Raw genomic sequence first — 19,296 nt, 5'->3', positions numbered from 1 at the left:
TGCCATCTTGAAATGACACAGTTGCCTCCTTACTCTTCAACAGCTGACCTGCAGCAGATTAACTCAGTCAAGTAAGGATCCAGATAATCAGTCTCTGAGGTCCACAAACATTTTCACCGCTCCAAGGCTAGGATCACACTTTTAACAGAGGTCAGCTGACTTGCAAATGGGCACTTCTGTTTAATGACAAGGCTGGTAAGGGAACGTTGGTGGCAGAGGCTACTCTGTCACATAGACGTACTATTCTTAATCCATTACCAAGCCCCTGTTCCTTGATAATATCCTTTTTCTCAACTAACTTCCACGATCCTATATTCAGATTATTTCCATCTCTTTCTCATTCAACTTCCAGATGCCCTGGTGGTGACTAAGCAATGGTTGCAGCTACAGTAGCCCATCACCTCTCTGATAATAACACCCACATGCACTTGCCTATCTGGCAAATATCCCATGGATCCTTCTCCTATGCCTAGTACTGCTCTCTCCTTTGTCGAGATTTCCACAAGGCAAACCTAAGCATTTGATTCCATGCTCCCAATACAATTTGTACCTACTCTCATTAAAGCAAGTTTTTACAGTGTGATAAAACAGACGCTGTAACTATATGTATGCTTTGGGGCTGAGTTTTCCCCACTCATGACCCACACCCCAGCACACCTCTACTAAGACCCTCTGTTCCATGCACACAACCAATCACACACAAAAAAACTTGCTGGTATTTTTCCGCCCTTGCTTTTTCTCTTAGTCTGTTTCTCAATGCCATGCCATGACTTCTTCAGCCCATTGTTATTCAGCTTAAAATCCTACACCCTCCCTTCCCTACAGAACCCATTTCCACAGCACCCTGCTGTACTCAAATGATCCTCATTTCCACGTGTGTGTATATATATATATATATGTATATTAGTGATCTATCTACTCTTTTTGATCCACTAGCCCAAAGTTATAAGACTCATTCCTAGGAGACTAAATTATGCTGGAAACTACATGAGGGAAGGGCCCTCACTGGTCTTGCTCACCACCATATGCCCAGCACTCAAACAGCACCTAGCCGATAGTGTTTGATAAATAATTCTGAAAGAAATTGATGAAAGAGCTCCATAAAGAGCATCATCTCCCACAGCCAATTGTCTGTGAGGCTACCAGCTGAAACTCCAAGACAGAAAAACCAGTTAAAGGCTGAGTCAGCATCCCTCAGTAACAGAAACATGCTCTTGCACCAAACTAGTTTTCTGATAACTTTTTCTGTCCCAGAGAATAGAGGATCACTGACTATCCTACTGGTTATTTGATTCAATCTGAGAAGTCTCCCAGGCCAAGGGCAAAACCCTTGAGACCATGATTTCCTCCTTGCATACTTGATCTAGTGCCTTGAGGGGCTGCCTGAATAGAGTCTCTTACCGGAGACAATTTTCGATTTTTCGAATTCACAAGGCTAACAAAGTGAACATTTGAAAGTATTGAAATAATTGCCCATGTTTGGCCAGTATGCATCTGAAAGCTTGACATTTTTTACACTCAGCATATTGTGTTTTAGCACCTGCCGTGTGGCTTCTGATGTCAAAGTAAAGGTGGAACCAGTAAGCATATTAATAAAGGCAGAAAAGTTTGTACTGCTCAGAAGAAAATGAATGTACCAAAAATCAAGAGGCCTCTCTTTTTTCCCACCTCTCTTTTACATCTGCTATGATGTCACGCAAATAACTTCATCTCCAGGAACCACAGTTTTCCAATATAAATTGGAAATAATTTTTTTTTAAGTCTGTATTACATAGAAGATATTGTGTAAGTAGAGGGTAATTACAATGATGTACTTTTTGTAAGATGAGGCGGCTGACTTCGGTTCCAAGTCTGCTGTGTGCTAAACATGGGCTTTGACTTAGCATCCTGAAAGGGTTCAATTGGACATGTAATTCTTTACTTCATGTCTTGAGATGTTTTTTGGTGTTGCTGAGAGATAAAAGAATGACTGCTGATGGGTTTCACTTCTGTCTGGCTAAATTTAAAAAGAAAAAATAGAGAAATCTGCCCCAATATAAAGATTTTCAAGAGCTCTGGGACATTATTATTTTACTGCATATTTTTAACATAATGGATTTTTTTTTAGTTAGAAGAAAAGGAAAATTGATTCAATATGGGAAAATATGAAAGAAAAGATCCCTAAGAGTGAAATACACAAATCCACTTTTCTTTGCTTAAGCAGCAGAATAATGACCATGTTAAATATTGGTATGCTTTATGTATTATACTTAATAACAAAACAAATAGGTAATCACAAATTGTGTGAGTGTTCTAGGAGGCTTAGAACTTGGCCTAAAAATGAAATGCTCACACAATGTGGTGACAACTTTTCCTGTTATGGCTGAACTCTATTTTTAATGGCTAAACATATTGGTTTTTTTCTACTGTTCACTCTACCAAATCAGATGCCTAATGTTTTTCTGAGGAAAAGAAAAGAGGGAGTACTGTATTTGACTTTATATCAATCAGAAGTATAATTATATGTCAGAGAGTTTTTTTCAAAAAGTAGATCTCTGAAGCTAAAAAGTTTCCCTTGGAGATTCGCAACTGTGTTTATCTAAAAGAAAACCAAAAGAATCAAGAAATTTTTACACATTTCGTCTGTACCAAACCCAAGCAATGGAAAACATTTTAAAGGGTAGAGAGCAGTCAAAAATCGCTGTTTAACCAGTTAGGAGTAAGCACACATTAAAATTTGTTTCCATACTACCCAACACAAAAGTTCCGTTCTGCAAAGAATGGTTTGTGATGAAACCTTAACAATTACATTTCCAAATTGTTTTTAGAATATAAAGTCTACCAATTCAAGAAAATTCATGGAGAAGGGGGGAAGTAATTTTGTGTCCTAACATTTCAGAACAGAGAAAGAAGTTCCTCTATTTATTAGCGCACCTCACTAGAACTAGCATTTAAATCACATGATACATAGCTTGTGCAAAATTTAGTAAAAGGATACTTAACCCTTAGAAACTACTGAAATTTTGTATGAGACTCCTTATGACTAAATCTGTGAATTACTCTAAAAGAGCAGCAATACAGATTTAGCTCAGACCCTTAAAATTGTTTTTGTGGTCTTATTGTATGGAATTTAAAATTGCCTTTGACATTTCCATGGACAGAAGTCTAATTTTAACCAATCAATTACTCTTACAGACCAATATCATTTGGCACATTGTACTTGCAGCAAAAGTGAAATATAATTCCTTTTCAAGATAAAATCTGATCAAATCTTTTTTTGGAATAAAAAGATGCAAGGGCACAATTGCAAAAAGGGGAAATTGTATTCCTACAGCAACTATTTAAAGATGACTTCAAGTAAACTATTAAAAGTTTTCACAAAAGTCACAGCTAACTTTTAGAATTTAACCTAGAATTTAGGAAAACCCAACCAAATCGTAGAGAAAAAAATAAACACAATATAAAATACCATTTTACAATTTTAAAAATATATGTCAAAAAATAATTTGATGAAAATTATTTCAATACAAGCCAGGAATTTTACGTGCCATGTATCAAGCTGGTTTAGATCATCTAACAATGGATGTTCTGGAATTTTGAGAGGAGACAAACAGCAATGCCAAATGGGAGAACATAATGAGAGGTATCTTAACCATGCCTGTTTCCAAATAGACGTTTTTCATAAAATTTTTAAAATACTTATTTTCCACCTAAAATTCTGTGTTTCAACTACCTTTTATATATTCAATGCTAAAATTTTTAACTTTAATTTTTTACACACAGAGGCATAACACATAAATGTATCTGTCCTCACACCACTTGAAATCTATTGTGATTTACATAATTTTGCATAAAAATTCATACCAGGCTTAATAAAGTTTTAATAGGTTTAATAATCCATTTTCCTTTGTTTAGGTATAACTGCCTTCAAAAAGACACAAACACAGAACCTGATCACTACAGATGTTAGGAAAATACAACTCACTAATGTCAAATATTTATTAGTCGCATCCTCGTTTTTTGAAGAGAAAAATGGCCAATGATGTTGAAAAATTATTTTCAAATAAGAACTGCTCTATCATTTTGAAACCTTACTTATGACAAATACTGAAAGGTATCATTAAACATACAGAATTAACTATAAGTAATAGATCACATATCTAAAAATGTGTTTTCTTTCTTTAACATTGCCAGAAAAACATATGATACGAGTAAATATATAGTCCAGTGTTCTCTAACCTAAAACAGCACAATAGCCTTGCACCACTTTTAGTTTTAAAATATACATCTGGACTTAAAATTTCTGCATAGTGTTTCTTTCAGCTTGAAGCTATTTAAAGCAACTGAGTTATAAACCCCGAACACCAGGCTTCATGGTGGAAATGCTGACAGACCCCTAACTATAAGGGTGCTACTGGATGCAAAGTTGACATATTCTCTCTCTATTTCTACCAGACTATTAACTAATGAACCGAATTTGCAAATCGCTTTTTTTTTTTTTTTTTTTTGGTCACTAGAATTATCTAGGACAGAAAGGGCATGGGGATCCTCTAATAGTATCCTTTAACTATTTTAAGCTTTCAGCGACATACACCTGAAAGAAATGTTAAAAATATTTATTTCCATTTCCTTGACACCTGGAAGGACTGAACATTACAAAACTGCAGAACTTTGTTAAAAATATAATACTAATAAAACAACTTTGCATATTTTAAAGCATACTAGTTGTTTTTGCATTTTTATGTGCTGAGTATAAGCAATTCATAAGTATTCTTGGATAATCCCAAAACAAGATCAGATGAGCAACACTAATTTGTCACTTATGTCTTAGTATAATACATTGTCAATACCATTTTGAAGTATTATTTTAAATTAACACATCAAAACACCACATATTGAATTCACTTCTGATTCTTTACAATGCTGAGTTCAGTGTCACAGACATAAAATATGGGCTCAACAAATATTGTATTGATTTGAATCCCAGATTCCTCCACAATTAATTTCTCTGTGTTTGTGTTTTTAAATATATTTACCTATCTGTTATCCACCCAACAACATTATAACTTACTTTGTACATAGCTCTAAATACGATAGCCAAATTGTGGTCACCACTTCTAAAACTGAGACTTTTTCATATTATTTCTTCAATGCATATGTATTTGATTATGTTACAAGGGTGTAGAAAGTCTACCGAGCTCAGGCTTTTATCTCAAAAGAAAGGTAAAGAGAGATTGTTTTTACTAACACTCAGATGAAAACAATAAAAAATGTTGTCAAAATCTGGATGTTCCAAATCTCTACACATCTTTTTCAGCAGAGACAAAACTCATACACTGAGTGGACCTCAGCTATCACCATCTGTCTGAATTTTCTTAAATACAGGTATGGGGGTGGGGGAACACAGCAAATCAAGTCTTAATTTATTTTTTCAATTAATATGAATGAAAATACTTAATTTAACATGGCCATGTATGGTTTTGTTTACTGGTTAAAAGTAAAACTGCTCTGTAATTAACAATAAGGATGATTAAAAGAAAACAATTCACTTTAAAAATAATTTTAAAAGGGCGGTAGTGAGAAAACCTAAAGATAACCAAAATATCTGAGAATAGCTCAAAAGGCCCTGCATTCTATCTTTACACCAAAAAGATCATTTCTATCCAAAATAACAAGGCTCAAAATCGACTCAGCACCATAAATACAGGAGAATAGTTCAAAACAGTTATATCTTCAGCACGTCTATTCAGCCGAAGAAAACAGAATGTAGAATACCAAACATCTAAATGGTATCTTTTAAAATGTAGGCACCCACCCTTCTATTTCCATACATCCTAACTTGGAATGCTTGACGTGGCATTTTTATAGACAAAAATACCTAGGTATTTGTATTTGCTGTTTTCATCCAGGTTTTTGGTTGGTGATTTAAGGGGTTTTTTTGGGGAGGGCGGGGGGTGGGAGGGGGGTGACAAATTTCCACTCCTTGCTGAAGGCGAATTAGAACATTCTGGGCCTGCGGATGATTAACATCATAAAAGATATCTCTGGTGTGGAAATTCGAATTTGTCTAATTCACATACATTCTGAACTTTTCGCATGTCAAGGAGGAAAGCGTTAACCTACAAAATGGGTGGTTTATAAAAGGAGAAATGGGACGGTTAAAAAATACACACACACACACACACACACACACACACACACTTCTTGAACCAACTGCAAAATGAAACCTGCCCAGAATGCAACATCCCCTTTCCTCCACAATTCATTCTGACTTCTCTTCCGATAGAAGACCCAGCTAGATAAGCGGCTCTAAGTGACCTGGACTCCTCTTTCTTTCCACCCCACCCACACACTGAATCTGAACCGGTGCGTGGGGTGCGGGGCGATCCACAACAGGGAACCGCCAGTGGCCTGTGGGTGTCTGGCCACAAGGTCCACGGTGGAGGCCCTGGCACGATTCCTCCCTCCTCCCGCCCCCCAACCCGGCCAGGCCGCGCTAACCCTCCTGTCCACAGCCCCCAGGTCCCAGAGGCCCCAGGCCCACCTTTCCCGAGCCCAGAGGCCACAGACGGGGCGGGCGAGGCTCCTTCCCCAGTCTGGCTCACCGCCCGCTCCAGCCCGGGCGCCCAGCCCCGCGAGTGTGAACTGCCCCGGGAACCGGTTCCCCATCAGCCCGGCGCGCGCCGGCCGGGGGCTCCGCGCCTCCCCCTGGCGAGGGCCGCCCGGGAAACCTGGCCCGCGTCCTGGAAGCCGCCGGGGACCGCGAGGGGCTCGGGGCCCTGCCCCTGAACCTGCCGGGGCCGCTGCCACCGCCCGCCGCCCACACCCGCCGCCCACACCCGCCCTGCAGCTAACGGGCCGCGGCGCGCGGAGGAGGCCGCGGGGCGCGGGGGGCGCTCTCAGGCCTCGGGGTCGCTCCTCCGCGCCCAGGCCCTGACCGCGGCCCCCCACGACCTTTCGGAAGCAGGAGGGCCCTGTGGGACTCAAGTCCTTCAAAAGTCCCCGGAAGAGAAATCCGCAAACTTTCACCTCCTTTTCCAAGGCGGCTGTGCGAAGGCATCCCCCAGGTTTGCCTCATCCCTCCCAGGTGGGGTGAGGCGGGGGCCGGCGCCAGCTCCCGGAGGCGCCCCAGCCCGCGCCCCCGCGCCCCCGCGCCCCCGCGCCCCCCCGCTGGCCACCTCCCCGCACCGAGGGTCCCGCGCCGGGCTCCGGGGCTCCCCGGCCTCGGGGCGCGCGGCGACCCTGGCGGCCCCGCCTTCCTCCCGCTAACGGGCACGGCGCGGGGCTGCGCGCCCACGAGCGCCCGGCCCCGTGTCACCCCGGGCCTGCCGGAGTCCCCCGATTTGCCCGGGACCCTGTCGGACACCGGTCCTAAGGCCCACGCGCCGCAGCCGGCACCCGGCACCCGGCGCCCCGCCCCGGACCCAGCGCGCGGCGCCGGCACCCCACGAACGCCGGCCCCCAGAGCCGGGGAGGCCGGGCCGCCGAGGCCCCCGCGGGCAGGGGCAGGGCAGGGGCACGGCAGGGCAGGGGCAGGGGGCGCCACGCCGCGCGGAGGCGTCTGCGCCGAGGGGCGGGCGTGGGCGCGCGGGACCCGCCGGGCGGAGGGCGCTGCGCCGCGGGGGGGAAGCCCTGCGCCCCGGGCGCGCGGTCGGGGACAGGGGCCGGGGCTCCGCAGCCCTGCGGAGGGGGCGGGGTGGCGGCGCCCGGAGCGGCACCGGGGGCCCTGGGGGAGGGGGCACGGCTCGCGGGAGCGGGTGAGGACGCCGCCGCGGCCTCGCGGGTAGGGGACGGCTACAGGGGCCGGGGGCCGAGCGCTGGCTGCGGGCACAGGTGGGACAGGGAAGGAGCTGCGCGGGGCCATCGCCCCCGACCCGCTGAGGGGTCCCGAGGCAGAGGGCCAGCGGCGGGCCCTCGGGTGGGAGCCCCCGAGGCGGGCGGCCGAGGCCCCGGGCCCCCGCGGGCACCGAGACGCTGGCGGGCAGGTCCCGCGGCGCCGGGCCGGGGGCGGGGGCGGCCGCAGCGGCTTACCTTGAAGGCCACGGGCAGGGTCTTGTTGCAGCGCCAGTGCGAGGGCAGCACAGAGCACAGGAAGTTGGGGCTGTCGGTGCGGACGAGCTCGGCCGGGTGGTCAGCGATGATCTCGACCATGGTGCGGTTGTCGTGCGGCGGCCGCAACCGGGGCACCGCGGCCGCCGCCGCCGCCGCCGCCGCCGCCGCCGCCGCCGCCTCCTGCTGCTGCTGCTGTTGCTGCTGCTGCTGCTGTTGCTGCTGCTGCTGCTGCTGTTGCGCAGCCACCACCGGGCTCACGTCGCTCATCTTGCCGGGCTGCAGGCTGCTGGAGGGAGGGCTGAAGCGCCGGCTGGTGCTCGGATCTACGGGAATACGCATCACAACAGCCACAAGTTAGCGAAGTGGCCGGGGGAGGGGGAGGAGGGTGGAAATGAGGGGCGAGGAGGAGGAAATTGGGGGGGTGGAGGCGAGACGGGGGGAAAGGGGACGGAGGTGATGGGGCCGAGGAGGTGAGAAATCAAGTTCGATGCAGCCGACGGCCGGGGAGTAGTCTGACGGGGGCCGGCGGCGGCGATGCGGAGCGGTCGGGTGGGCGGGCTGGGAGAGCCGGAGGCGCAGATCTTGCCGGAGCCTTCGGAGCGCCCGCGGCGGCAGCTGAGAGCCGGCGCGGGGCTGCGTGCGGCCTGGGGCGGCGGGCTTCAGGTTGCAGCTCGGAGCGGGGTCCCTTGGGGCGCCGCGTCCTGGGTGCGCTGGCGCCCCCTCCCAGGTGGAGTCCGGTGGTGGATCGCGGTGGGCTCAGCAGTCCTGCCCCGGGCCGGCGTGGCCGCGCGCTGCCCGCCACCGCCGCGCCGCGCGCGCAGCTCCCCAGCTGCAGGCGTCCGCGTCCGCGCCCGCGCCCGCCCTCCCGCGCCGCCGCCGCCGCCGCCTCCGCCGCCTCCGCCGCGGCCTCCGCTCCCCCCGCGCCCGCCGCGCGCTCAGATTCCTGCCGCGGCGGCTGCCAGCCCGGCTCCCCGGCTCCGCTCCTTCCTCTCCCGTCTCCTCTTCTGGCCTCCTCCCGGCCACCTCCGTGCATCCACTGCCTCCTGCTCTGTGCACAGCGCCCCTGACCCTCGCGCGTCGAGGTGCCAGGAGGTGAGTCGCGGGCAGCGGACTTCGGCGCAGCGGACCTCGAGCCTGCGAGCGAGTCGCAGCCGCAGCCGCAGCCGCAGCCGCAGCCGCTGCCGCCGCCCGCCGGCCGGAGCAGGAGCCGGGGCGCAGCGCGCAGCTTCCGCAGCCGAGAGGCGGCCCCGGCGGAGAGGAATCTCGCCTGATCGGTCCTCTCGCTGCTCCCCGACCCAGGACAGGGAAGCCCCTCTTGGTCGCACGAGGCTGAAGCCGAGACGCCGGAGAGCCGCGGGCTGGACTGACTGTCGTTATTTTTCGTTGTAACTTCAGGAGAGGAGGAAGGAAAATTCTTGAGCGGCTGTGCTGACTTCTCGGCACTCTGCACCCTTCCCCCACCCCACCCCCCACCTCTGCCGGAGCGGCTCCCAGGGAAGAAAAAAAAAAAAAGGATTTTGCAGAGTTTGGGTGCTTTTTTGTCTTAAGTGACACAAGAAATTGGGGTGGAGAGGACACTCGTCAAATGGTTTTTAGAAACTCAAGTGGTTGGCTGGACACTTTTTCTTTCTATATTCAGACTTGTCGTTCCTAGAGAACAAGGATGAGTTTTTTGGGTTTTTTTTTTTTTCTTTCTCTCTCTCTTTTTTTTTTTTTTTTTCTTTTTAAGGACCGGAAAACTGTCAGTTGGATGATTAAAATAAGTTGCAAAAACCTTGCTGAGGAAAAACCCCAGCAGTTTTCCATGAATTTCAATCTTTTATTAAGTCTATTCTGCATCTAAAACTAAGTCTAATACCTTAACTTTCTTCCCCACCACTCCCGGGGGGGGGGGGATAAAAATACAAAATAAAATATCCAAAATGCTTCATTGGCTATTTATTTATGTATTCATTTCCCAATGTGGGTTTAAAAAGCGACTTTGGATCCCCCAAAAAGTTGTGGTCGAGAGGATGAAGGAGCGCGGAAAAAAAGCGGCAGTTTTACCTAAAATGTGGTTTTTGGAGGCTGGGATTTCTAATGATTAGGTTTTTGTGGTTTATATAGACACGACTCTGGCTAAGGCGATCATTACGCTGATGAGAGTCAGAAGCACGTGGGTGTCTCCGACCAGCCTCAAACTCGGAACCTTCAAAACAAATAAAACAATGTGCGGCGCCCGCAGAAGCCGGAAAATCCGCTTGAGGCTATTGCACCCCCAAAAGGGGGACACAGGGCCCTTTCCCCTCCTCGCTGTATACTGCGACCTTCCCTGCTTCCTGTCAAACTCCTTTACACCTCCCAAAGTTCGAAAACGTGTCTGCAAACAATCCTAGTTGCCAAAATTTCAAAGATTCCCAGCAGGGTAGCTGACACCCATCATCAGTGATTTTATGAAATAAGTGAAAAAACTTCTAACACTTCGCCCTGGGAGTATTCTGGAATAAAGATAGTTGAGTCATCACTCATCCCCCCCCCCCCCATCTTATTTAAAACCATTCACGTGCCCATTAATTGGCGTTTTTACTGCTCACTCAGCGCGGATGCCTCTGTCACCCGGGTAGCGACCTGCCACGACCCTCCCCGGCGGGTTTTAAAGCCGAGCGTGCCCTCGCCCAGTGGGCGCCCGCGTCTGCGCCTCTCGAGGTGCCTGGGAGGGCTGCGGGGGCGCGGGGGCGCGGGAGGGGGGCCCCGGGGCCAGTCACGGACCCTGGAGCCCATTTCAAGCGCACAGGGGACGTGGACGGCTGTCCTAATGTGCCGGGGACGTGAGGCTTGCCCTCTAAGGAGAGGCGCCCGCGACAGAGGGCCTCCACCCGCTGGGCGGACGGGGGGGCTGGGGTGCTTAGGCGTGAGGCCTCGCGGGGGTCACTACGGAGTTCGGGGGACACTGCTCTGTCCTTCGTCCCCGGGGCTTCCTCTGCACCTTCTCTTTCTCCCTTCCCTACTCCACGCCTCCCTCCTGCGTCTCACCCTCTCCCAGGTTACTCTCCACCTTACCGCCTCTCCCCAAGATACCCCCCACCCAGAGGCGCGCGCCTCCTCCCCGCGCCCCTCCCGCCTCCTCGGCCTTCCCACGGCCGCTTGCCACCCCGCGTGCCACATTCAGCGCCCCGCGCGATGACTCCCCCTCCCTAACCTACTCCTAGCCCCAGGGGATGCGAGACAACCCCACTGATCGGAGGAGCTGGACGCGCAGCGAGGAACCCAGCAGCTGTTTCCTGCGCGTGCGATTTTTAATTATCTTTTCCGTCACAGGGGAGAGCTCTAACCCTGGGCACCGCCGCGCAGCCTGCGCGCACAGGGTCCAGTGTTCCCCAGCCGCAAGCGGCCGTCGTAACCCCTCCAAAAAAAAAAAAAAAAGAGAGAGAGAGAGACCACACCACATCCATGACTCTCCTACCTTACACACCTACTCGCATACACTGGGACATGCACTCTCCCATAGCCACATGCTGGCACTCAGGTACACACGCGCGCGCACACACACACGCACACACACACACTCCAAGGTTGCTTGCTTTATTTTGGTTTGGTTCGGTTTGGTTTTATTTGGGGCATGTTGTACCACTGTCTAACAAAGATCTCTGACTTGTTTTGTTTGGGTTTTAAATGTGTAGGGGCTGCAAAGGAGGGAAAAAGTTGCAGGAACTGGATTATATCCGTGGTCAAAGGGAGGTAGGAATTCAGTGACTACCCTCGTAGGGTGGTGATAGGAGGCTGTCCTTCTCCCAGGAAGTCCACAAGAACAGGGAACTCCCAGAAAATCTGAGGATGCTAAGTCAATATTTCAAATACAGGCGACCAGAGGGGCTTTTGCAAATAAGAAATTCTAGGGCATTTTGAATTTAAGTAATCATGTTGGAGAATTTTCCTTTCTTTCTGCCTCTGTTCTGTCCTGTCTTTGTTTTACTTGGAGGATATAGTAAAACATGCAGGCCTCAGTGGTTGGGTACCTTGACTGGGGATTTTTCAAGGCGATTTAATCAATGGTGAGTTATTTATTTTAATTAATCATGTCCGGTAATTTAGCTTTTATAGCCTTCCTTGGGCATCTTCCCTCCATTTTATATTTCAGTGAAACTAATATAAGCAGCTCTTGGAAGTTACTGGTCTTGGATCCCTTAAAATATCCTACAGTTATTTATAATGTGGAAATGAAATTTTCCACTGAATACCCTAACATCGTTTCAGGTATCTGGCACAGCAGATTTTCAGTCTCCTTTCAAAAATATCCTCTTGGTGAACATTCACACTTTCAGCTGGAACCAACTGAGCCTGGAACTGATGATGTCTTGGCTCAGAGCGTTTTACTTAACAGAAGAAAACATTTTTACAGACCCCTAAACCAAACCTCTCCTGGTAATAGTAGGCACATAGGAAAACCATGAGATTTTTCATATGTGTATTTTCTGCTATACTTTGCATGATCTCACTCTTGAGTTTAGATTTTCTTCTACCTCAAAATGTTCAGAACAAATCACTCACTAGATTCCTATTCCTACTCAGAAGCATTCATCTTTTCTGTTGTATGTTATGGCATACAAAAGAACATACTTTTTTTTCTGAAAATGTGGCTACTCCGGAAGACATAGGCATATGCTTTCCCCTCCATCTCTTTTAATATTTAATATAACCATTTAGTAACCACACCTGCCAATTCTGACTTTCCAGACAAAGAAAATGAGATGTAAAAGAGTCAAATTATTTATCTAGGAAAGGAACTGAATCCCCCAAACCAGGAACATAGCCCATACTTCTTCCATTCAGGTTTCATCTTATAACCTCTATAAATTATTTTATATATACTGTCCCTTGATGAAAAGTAAGCAAGTCACTCTAAAATCTTAAAATGGTTTTCAGTGGATCACCTGATAAAATGAGACAAACTCTCAAATGTGCATTAGAAAATCATGGACAGGGATGCCTGGCAGCTAAATGGTTGAACTGCTGCCTTCAGCTCAGGTTGTATCCTGTGGTCCTGGGATGGAATCCTGCATCAGGTTCCCTGCAGGGCTTCTCCCTCTGCCTATATTTCTGCCTCTCTCTGTGTGTCTTTCATGAATAAGTTAATAAAATATTTTTTTAAAAATCATGGACATAGTGTTGATCAATAAAGTTCTGAATGTGTCATTGGGAAAACTTTATAAAACAGAACCATCTTTAGAGAGTTTTTCCTTTGGGCTGTGATTGAGTGAATGCTACCCAGCCCTTGAGGACGCAGCACTGCACTAGACCAGGAACTGTCCTACTACAGCCCAATGGCCAAATCTGGCCAGATGCCTATTTTTGTATAACCTACAAGTTATGAACAATTTTTTGCATTTTTAAATAGTTGGAAAAACTAAAAGAAGAATAATATTACATGAACATGATATGAAATTCAAGTGTCAGGGTCCACAAATAAAGTTGTATTGGGACACAACTATATTAATCTGATTTTGCATTTGTCTATAGCTGCCTTCACCTAAAACAGCAGAACTATGTAGTTGGGACAACAACTGTATGGCCTGCAAAGCCTAAAATATTTAATATCTGGGTTTTTTGCAGAAAAAGTTCACCAATCCTAAAATGAAAGGGGTGGTGGGACCCTGGTGATATGGGACAGCAGAAAGGGGTAGATATTAAAGAAGGCATTGGGATGGAGTCATGTATAAGGCCCAGATCAAGTTTGTTTTTTTTTTTAAGGGAAAATTGCTTTCTTTAACTTATTCTTTTCTGTATAAAATGTTAATCAATTAGACTAATTTTTTCCAGTTAATAATTTTGCATGTAGAAAGAAAAAGAGGAGTTAGTGCTTTTCCATGAGCTCCTTAAAAACCATTGTCATACACACCTCTTTATGCCAGTATCTTCCATTGCCCTTTCAGAGGGGGAGCCCATGAACTGAATCAATGAGAAAAGACCAAAGGAATTTCATGTAAAGTGAACATGAAAAAATAGGTGAAGACTTTAATAGGTTTATTCCATCTGTTTTACAGATGATTATACAAGAAACATAAATAAGCTTATCAAGAATCTTTTAGTATGTAATATTTTCACAAGTGCAATATATACTTTTAAGATAGTTAGTTCAATAATTTAAGATATCCCAAAGCTTTCAGACATATTTTTCCATTTTGATTTTTTATTGTTAAATTCTACATGATCAGGACACCTGGGTGGCTCAGTAGTTGAGCATCTGCCTTTGGCTCAGGTCATGATCAGAGATCCAGTCCCACATTGGGTTCCCTGTCTGGAGCCTGCTTCTCCCTCTGCCTATGTCTCTGTCTCTCTCTCTCTGTGTCTCTCTTGAATAAATAAATAAAATCTTTATAAATAAGTATATAAATAAATTCTACACCATCTTTTTTCCCTTTGTCAGTGGACCTATAACGCTTTGCATGGCTGTAACAACAGATGAAATGTTGGCATTCCCACAGGTCATTCAGGTATTGTCATAAAAAGGCTGACACTTGCCCCATGATCTTTCAGAAACACATTTATGGAGCATCTGTCTAATTGCTTTCCAGGAATGTCACTGTCTGAAGTGGCATGCATTGTGTTTGATTAAAATACCAATCTACTAAATGACATCCTATTTACTTAAAGACACCAATGTAATTTCTGAAAGGTGTCTAATTTATTTTCCCAGAGTCAAGAAAAATGAAACTAATTTTTGGTATTTTGGTGTTAGTAATTGTCCTGTGGCAGTAGCAGAAGTAGTAGAAGTTTATAGAAGTCTGTGATGAAACATCTAAGAACACCCTAAAATTAAAGATTCTGTAGTAATGTAGCCATTCTTTTTTGACCTGCTTTCATATTACCTTCAAGGCACGAAGAAAGATTGTTGTCCAATTCTATGCCCACTGCCTGGGTTTCTAAAATTTCACTTTAGACTCTGGGTTGGTGGCCTAAGCCATCTGTCCCCTCTCTATACCCTGCTATCAGGATGAGAAATGCAAATCATAATATTCCCACTCCATCTCACAAAGTACAAAACTCATTTGCACAGTGTGAGAAATTCAAATTAAAAACTAGAGAGGTAAGGGGCAACTGCGGGGCTCAGTTGGTTTAGTGTCTGACTCTTGATTTTGGCTCAGGTCATGATGAGAATGAGCCCTGCATGGGGCTTTGAGCTGGGTGTGGAGCCTGCTTAAGACTCTCTCCCTCCCTCTCTCTCTGTCACTGTAAAAAACAGAAAACAAAACTAGAAAGGTAAGAAAAATAGAAGAGAAAAAATAGCAAGAGTCCAGCTTGGTTCCATTACATGCAGTTCTTAGATGAGATTGGGTTTAGGTTACCATCACAAGTGTATTGCTCCTCAGGACTTCATATTCAGAAAGTCCTTTCTTCTTACCCTCTAGCCATGATCAAGTTCTATACACAATGATTCGTTTATCTTTTTTGACTTCAAATGATTCCCCTGAATTATTTTTTGGCAGGTGGGATCTGTTCTTCAATCACATTCCTATATGTCACTATTTTTCTTAAGGATCATCTTTCTTCTCATGGTGAGCCATTATCAACTTATTGCCTCTCAGGTTCAAATTCATCCTTTTTTACTTGCTCTGTGAAAATGGATCTGGGCCTTTTAACTGTTTCTCCATACCCCCTTCCAACTCCATTTTAGAAGAACTACCTCCAGTTTTATTTAAATAAAATACGTTGCAAACATAATGCACTTAGAGCACTATTATCTTTCATTTCTGTAAGTATATCTCTGGTGTTAAGTTACTTAGATTATTGTAATAAATTAAATGGATTCCATTATCAAATCTTTACAGTAGTTTTATAAGAGACAATCTCTATTTGTGCTACTATGAAAGTAAACTTTCACCAAAGTAGAAAAAAAAAAATAAGGCCTCCCCCCACCCCCGCCCCCCCGCCACAAAGCTTCTTTGGCTAGTGTTCTTTCCTCCCTCAATACAGTTCTTTCTCTGTTAATCCACGTCTTTCCCCAGAGAATATATTTATCTCTACCTCCTAAGTAAGCCACTATAGTTTTTGATGACGAACTATGAGGCTTAACCATGACATGTTGATTCTTAGGTGTTCTGAAATACAGGTTTTTCACATGCTTTAAAATCAAATACCACAAGGCAGCCCAGGTGGCTCAGTGGTTTAGCGCCACCTTCAGCCCAGGGCCTGATCCTGGAGACCGGGGATCAAGTCCCACATTGGGCTCCCTGCATGGAGCCTGCTTCTCCCTCTGCCTGGGGTCTGTACCTCTCTCTGTGTGTCGCTTATGAATAAATAAGTAAAATCTTAAAAAAAAAATAAAATGCCTTACTTGACTTTTCCTAGTAAGTCTTAATTAGGATTTTGACCTCAACATTTAGCCCAAGTTTATATGTACATGGCTCATCAACAAATCTAAAATCCTGTTGGGTGATACTATTCTCATTATCATCAAATAAGAAAGAAACTGAGTAAATGTTCTGGATCTTCATCTGATTTGCTTGGTTTAAAGCTTATTCTTCTCCAAGATTGCTGAAAATGTGGGTGGCATCTAGTCATTTCATTGAATGTAGCCCTTTTTTTCCCATTTTTAACTTACTTGCAGCTGCTTATCCTTATCGAAGGGTATTATTATGGTGTGCTCATAACTGAAGAAATGGAAACTACTTGAGGTATTATATCTTATTATATATCATCATTCAAGATTTAATCCTGGCTCCTTTAATGCTGGTAGTATTGGTTCATACAAAAATGAATGTCTTCTCGCATTCAACATCACTCATCATCAGGGAAATACAAATCAAAACCACGATGAGATATCACCTCACACCTGTCAGAATGGCAAAAATTAACAACACAGGAAACAACAGATGTTGGTGAGGATGTGGAAAAAGGGGAACCTTCTTGCACTGTTGGTGGGAATGCAAGCTGGTGCTGCCACTCTGGAAAACAGTATGGAGGTTCCTCAGAAAGTTAAAAATAAAACTACCCTATGACCCAGCAATTGTAAAACTAGGTATCTACCCAAAGGATACAAGAATACTGATTTGAAGGGACACATGAACCCTAATGTTTATAGCACCATTATCAACCGTAGCCAAATTATGAAAAGAGCCCAAATGTCTATCAAATGATAAATGGATAGAGAAGATGTGGTAAATATATATATTATATTATATTATATTATATTATATTATATTATATTATATTATATTATATTATATATGAGTGTGTGTGTGTATGTACACACAGGAATATTACTCAGTCATAAAAAAAGAATGAAATCTTGCCATATGAAACCATATAGTTAGAGCTAGTATATTGTGCTAAGTAAAGTAAGTCAGAGAAAGACAAATACTATATGATTTCACTCAGATGTGGAATTTAAGAAAACAGTGAATATGGGGGAAAAAAGAGAGAGAGGGGTAATCCATAAAACATACTCTTAACTATAGAGAATAAACTGATGGTTGCTGGAGGGGAAGTGGGCAGGGAATGGGCTATACAGGTGATGGGTATTGTATGTGAAAAACATTGGGTGTTATATGTGACAAATCACTAAATTCTGCTCCTGAAATTAATATTACATTTTATGTTCACTGACTGGAATTTAAATTAAAACTTTAAATAAATAAATAAATGTTTTTTTCAAAAGTATATGTGATAAAACTTGAACTGTAAAAAAATATATTAAAAAGGAAAGAATTAGGGACATCTGGGTGGCTCAGCATTGAGCTCCTGCCTTGGGCTCAGGGCGTAATCCCAGGGTCTGGGGATTGAGTCCTGCATCAACCTCCCTTTTGGGAGCCTGATTCTCCCTCTGCCTGCTTCTCTGTCCCTCTCTCTGTGTCTCTCATGAATAAATAAATAATAAAAAGGAGAGAATTATTAGAAGTATGATACATCAGAACCACAACTCATCTTACAGTTAGCCTTGAAAACTGAAAGACTTAAGTCTTGTGATTTTTAACTTTGTTTTGCAAGCATTTACAAACTCAATCATAACAATTCCTTCTAGGCAGAGATCTGGCAAAAATGTTTCAGTTCAAAGCCAAAGATTCTATAGAATATTTCTTACCATCAGTGTTAAAAATGATAAAACTAGAAAACAATGGTTGAAAAATGGCTTTGCACTTATCACTGAAAAAAGGGGGGAGGCATATATCTAAATAAAGTCTAAACAACTCATCAGTAATTATTATTAGGCATGTTTAAAAGAAAATTTAGTTTTAATTCATTTACTTTATCCTTGAAATTGTTGTATTATGTGAAAAGCCTACATGGCCCTGATCATTTTAATGAAGTGCTCAATTTTCTGAACCTCTCAGTTGGAGAGTATGCAATTTGGAGCCACTGAAAGAAAAAATTTTCAGAAGGTTTATATTGGATTGGAGATTTGGTCTCTTCTCTTTGAACTCCCTTCCAGGAGCAGAGCAACAGGACCATATTTCAACCATATTTCTTCTCAGCACATCTTAGAAGAAAGGGTAGAGCTGCAAAGTGGGAAATGCGCTGGGACATCTTTTTAACTAACTCCCTATAAAACTTTGAACAAGGGCTCCAGACCAATGTGTCCCATGGCCTCACAGAATTTTCCACCTTTTTTGTAAGTTCCTCAAGGTCAAAATGTCCAATATACTCAGCTCATTGTTTTAAGCAGGAAAAGAGACAAAGGACAACATTTATGTTCCAAAGGCCCAGAGTACACAGCGCTTATTTTTTCTCTATCTTGGGTAAGAGTATCACTGTACACAGGATTGTGAGTTCCATAATGGTAGGCATTAAGTTTGTGGGGTTCACAATTAATCTGGAACCACACTACTAAAGAAGTTTAGGAAACACCGTCCTGACTATATCCCATGTGTACACAATGTGAAGAGAGCTCCCTGGAGTCATATAATATGGTATCCCTACATACACCCAGCTAGCATAAAGCCTAGCATATGGTATGTGATCAATGTATTTTAGTTGACTAAATTATTGGGTACTCCCCCTTAGGCAGAAACTTGGGTATTATGATAAATTAATCCTCATCATTTTCCACTTTTAGTCTATCACCTAATTCTATTAATGCTGCTTCCTAAACATCATTCCTGCCCATTTTCTTTCCATCTCCAATACCACTGACTTCATTCAGGCCTCTGTCATCTTGAATCTCAAATGCAATAGACTCCTAACTCATCTTCTTGCTTCCATTAATGCTCATCTTAATCCGGGCCCATCCTCTGCATTGCCATCAGGGTTCTTTCTTTAGAATATGACTTCAAGCATGTCCTTGCAATGCTT

The 19,296-nt window shown here is 44.8% G+C and overlaps 1 protein-coding gene across 7 annotated transcripts in view; it reads right to left on the bottom strand.

Annotated features, from left to right (window-relative positions):
* RUNX2 (RUNX family transcription factor 2) overlaps positions 1 to 8,370 on the bottom strand; it is a 225,452-nt gene extending 217,082 nt beyond the window's left edge. For all 7 annotated transcript variants that reach the window (XM_072733143.1, XM_072733162.1, XM_072733180.1 and 4 more), the window contains exon 1: positions 8,011 to 8,370. In XM_072733143.1, coding sequence (XP_072589244.1) covers positions 8,011 to 8,370 — 360 coding nt within the window. The remainder of the gene's footprint in view (positions 1 to 8,010) is intronic.
* Between the last annotated feature and the right edge of the window lie 10,926 nt (positions 8,371 to 19,296).

Source organism: Vulpes vulpes, chromosome 1, assembly GCF_048418805.1.
Source record: "Vulpes vulpes isolate BD-2025 chromosome 1, VulVul3, whole genome shotgun sequence".
Taxonomy (NCBI): domain Eukaryota; kingdom Metazoa; phylum Chordata; class Mammalia; order Carnivora; family Canidae; genus Vulpes; species Vulpes vulpes.
This window is presented reverse-complemented; position numbering and strand designations above follow the sequence as displayed.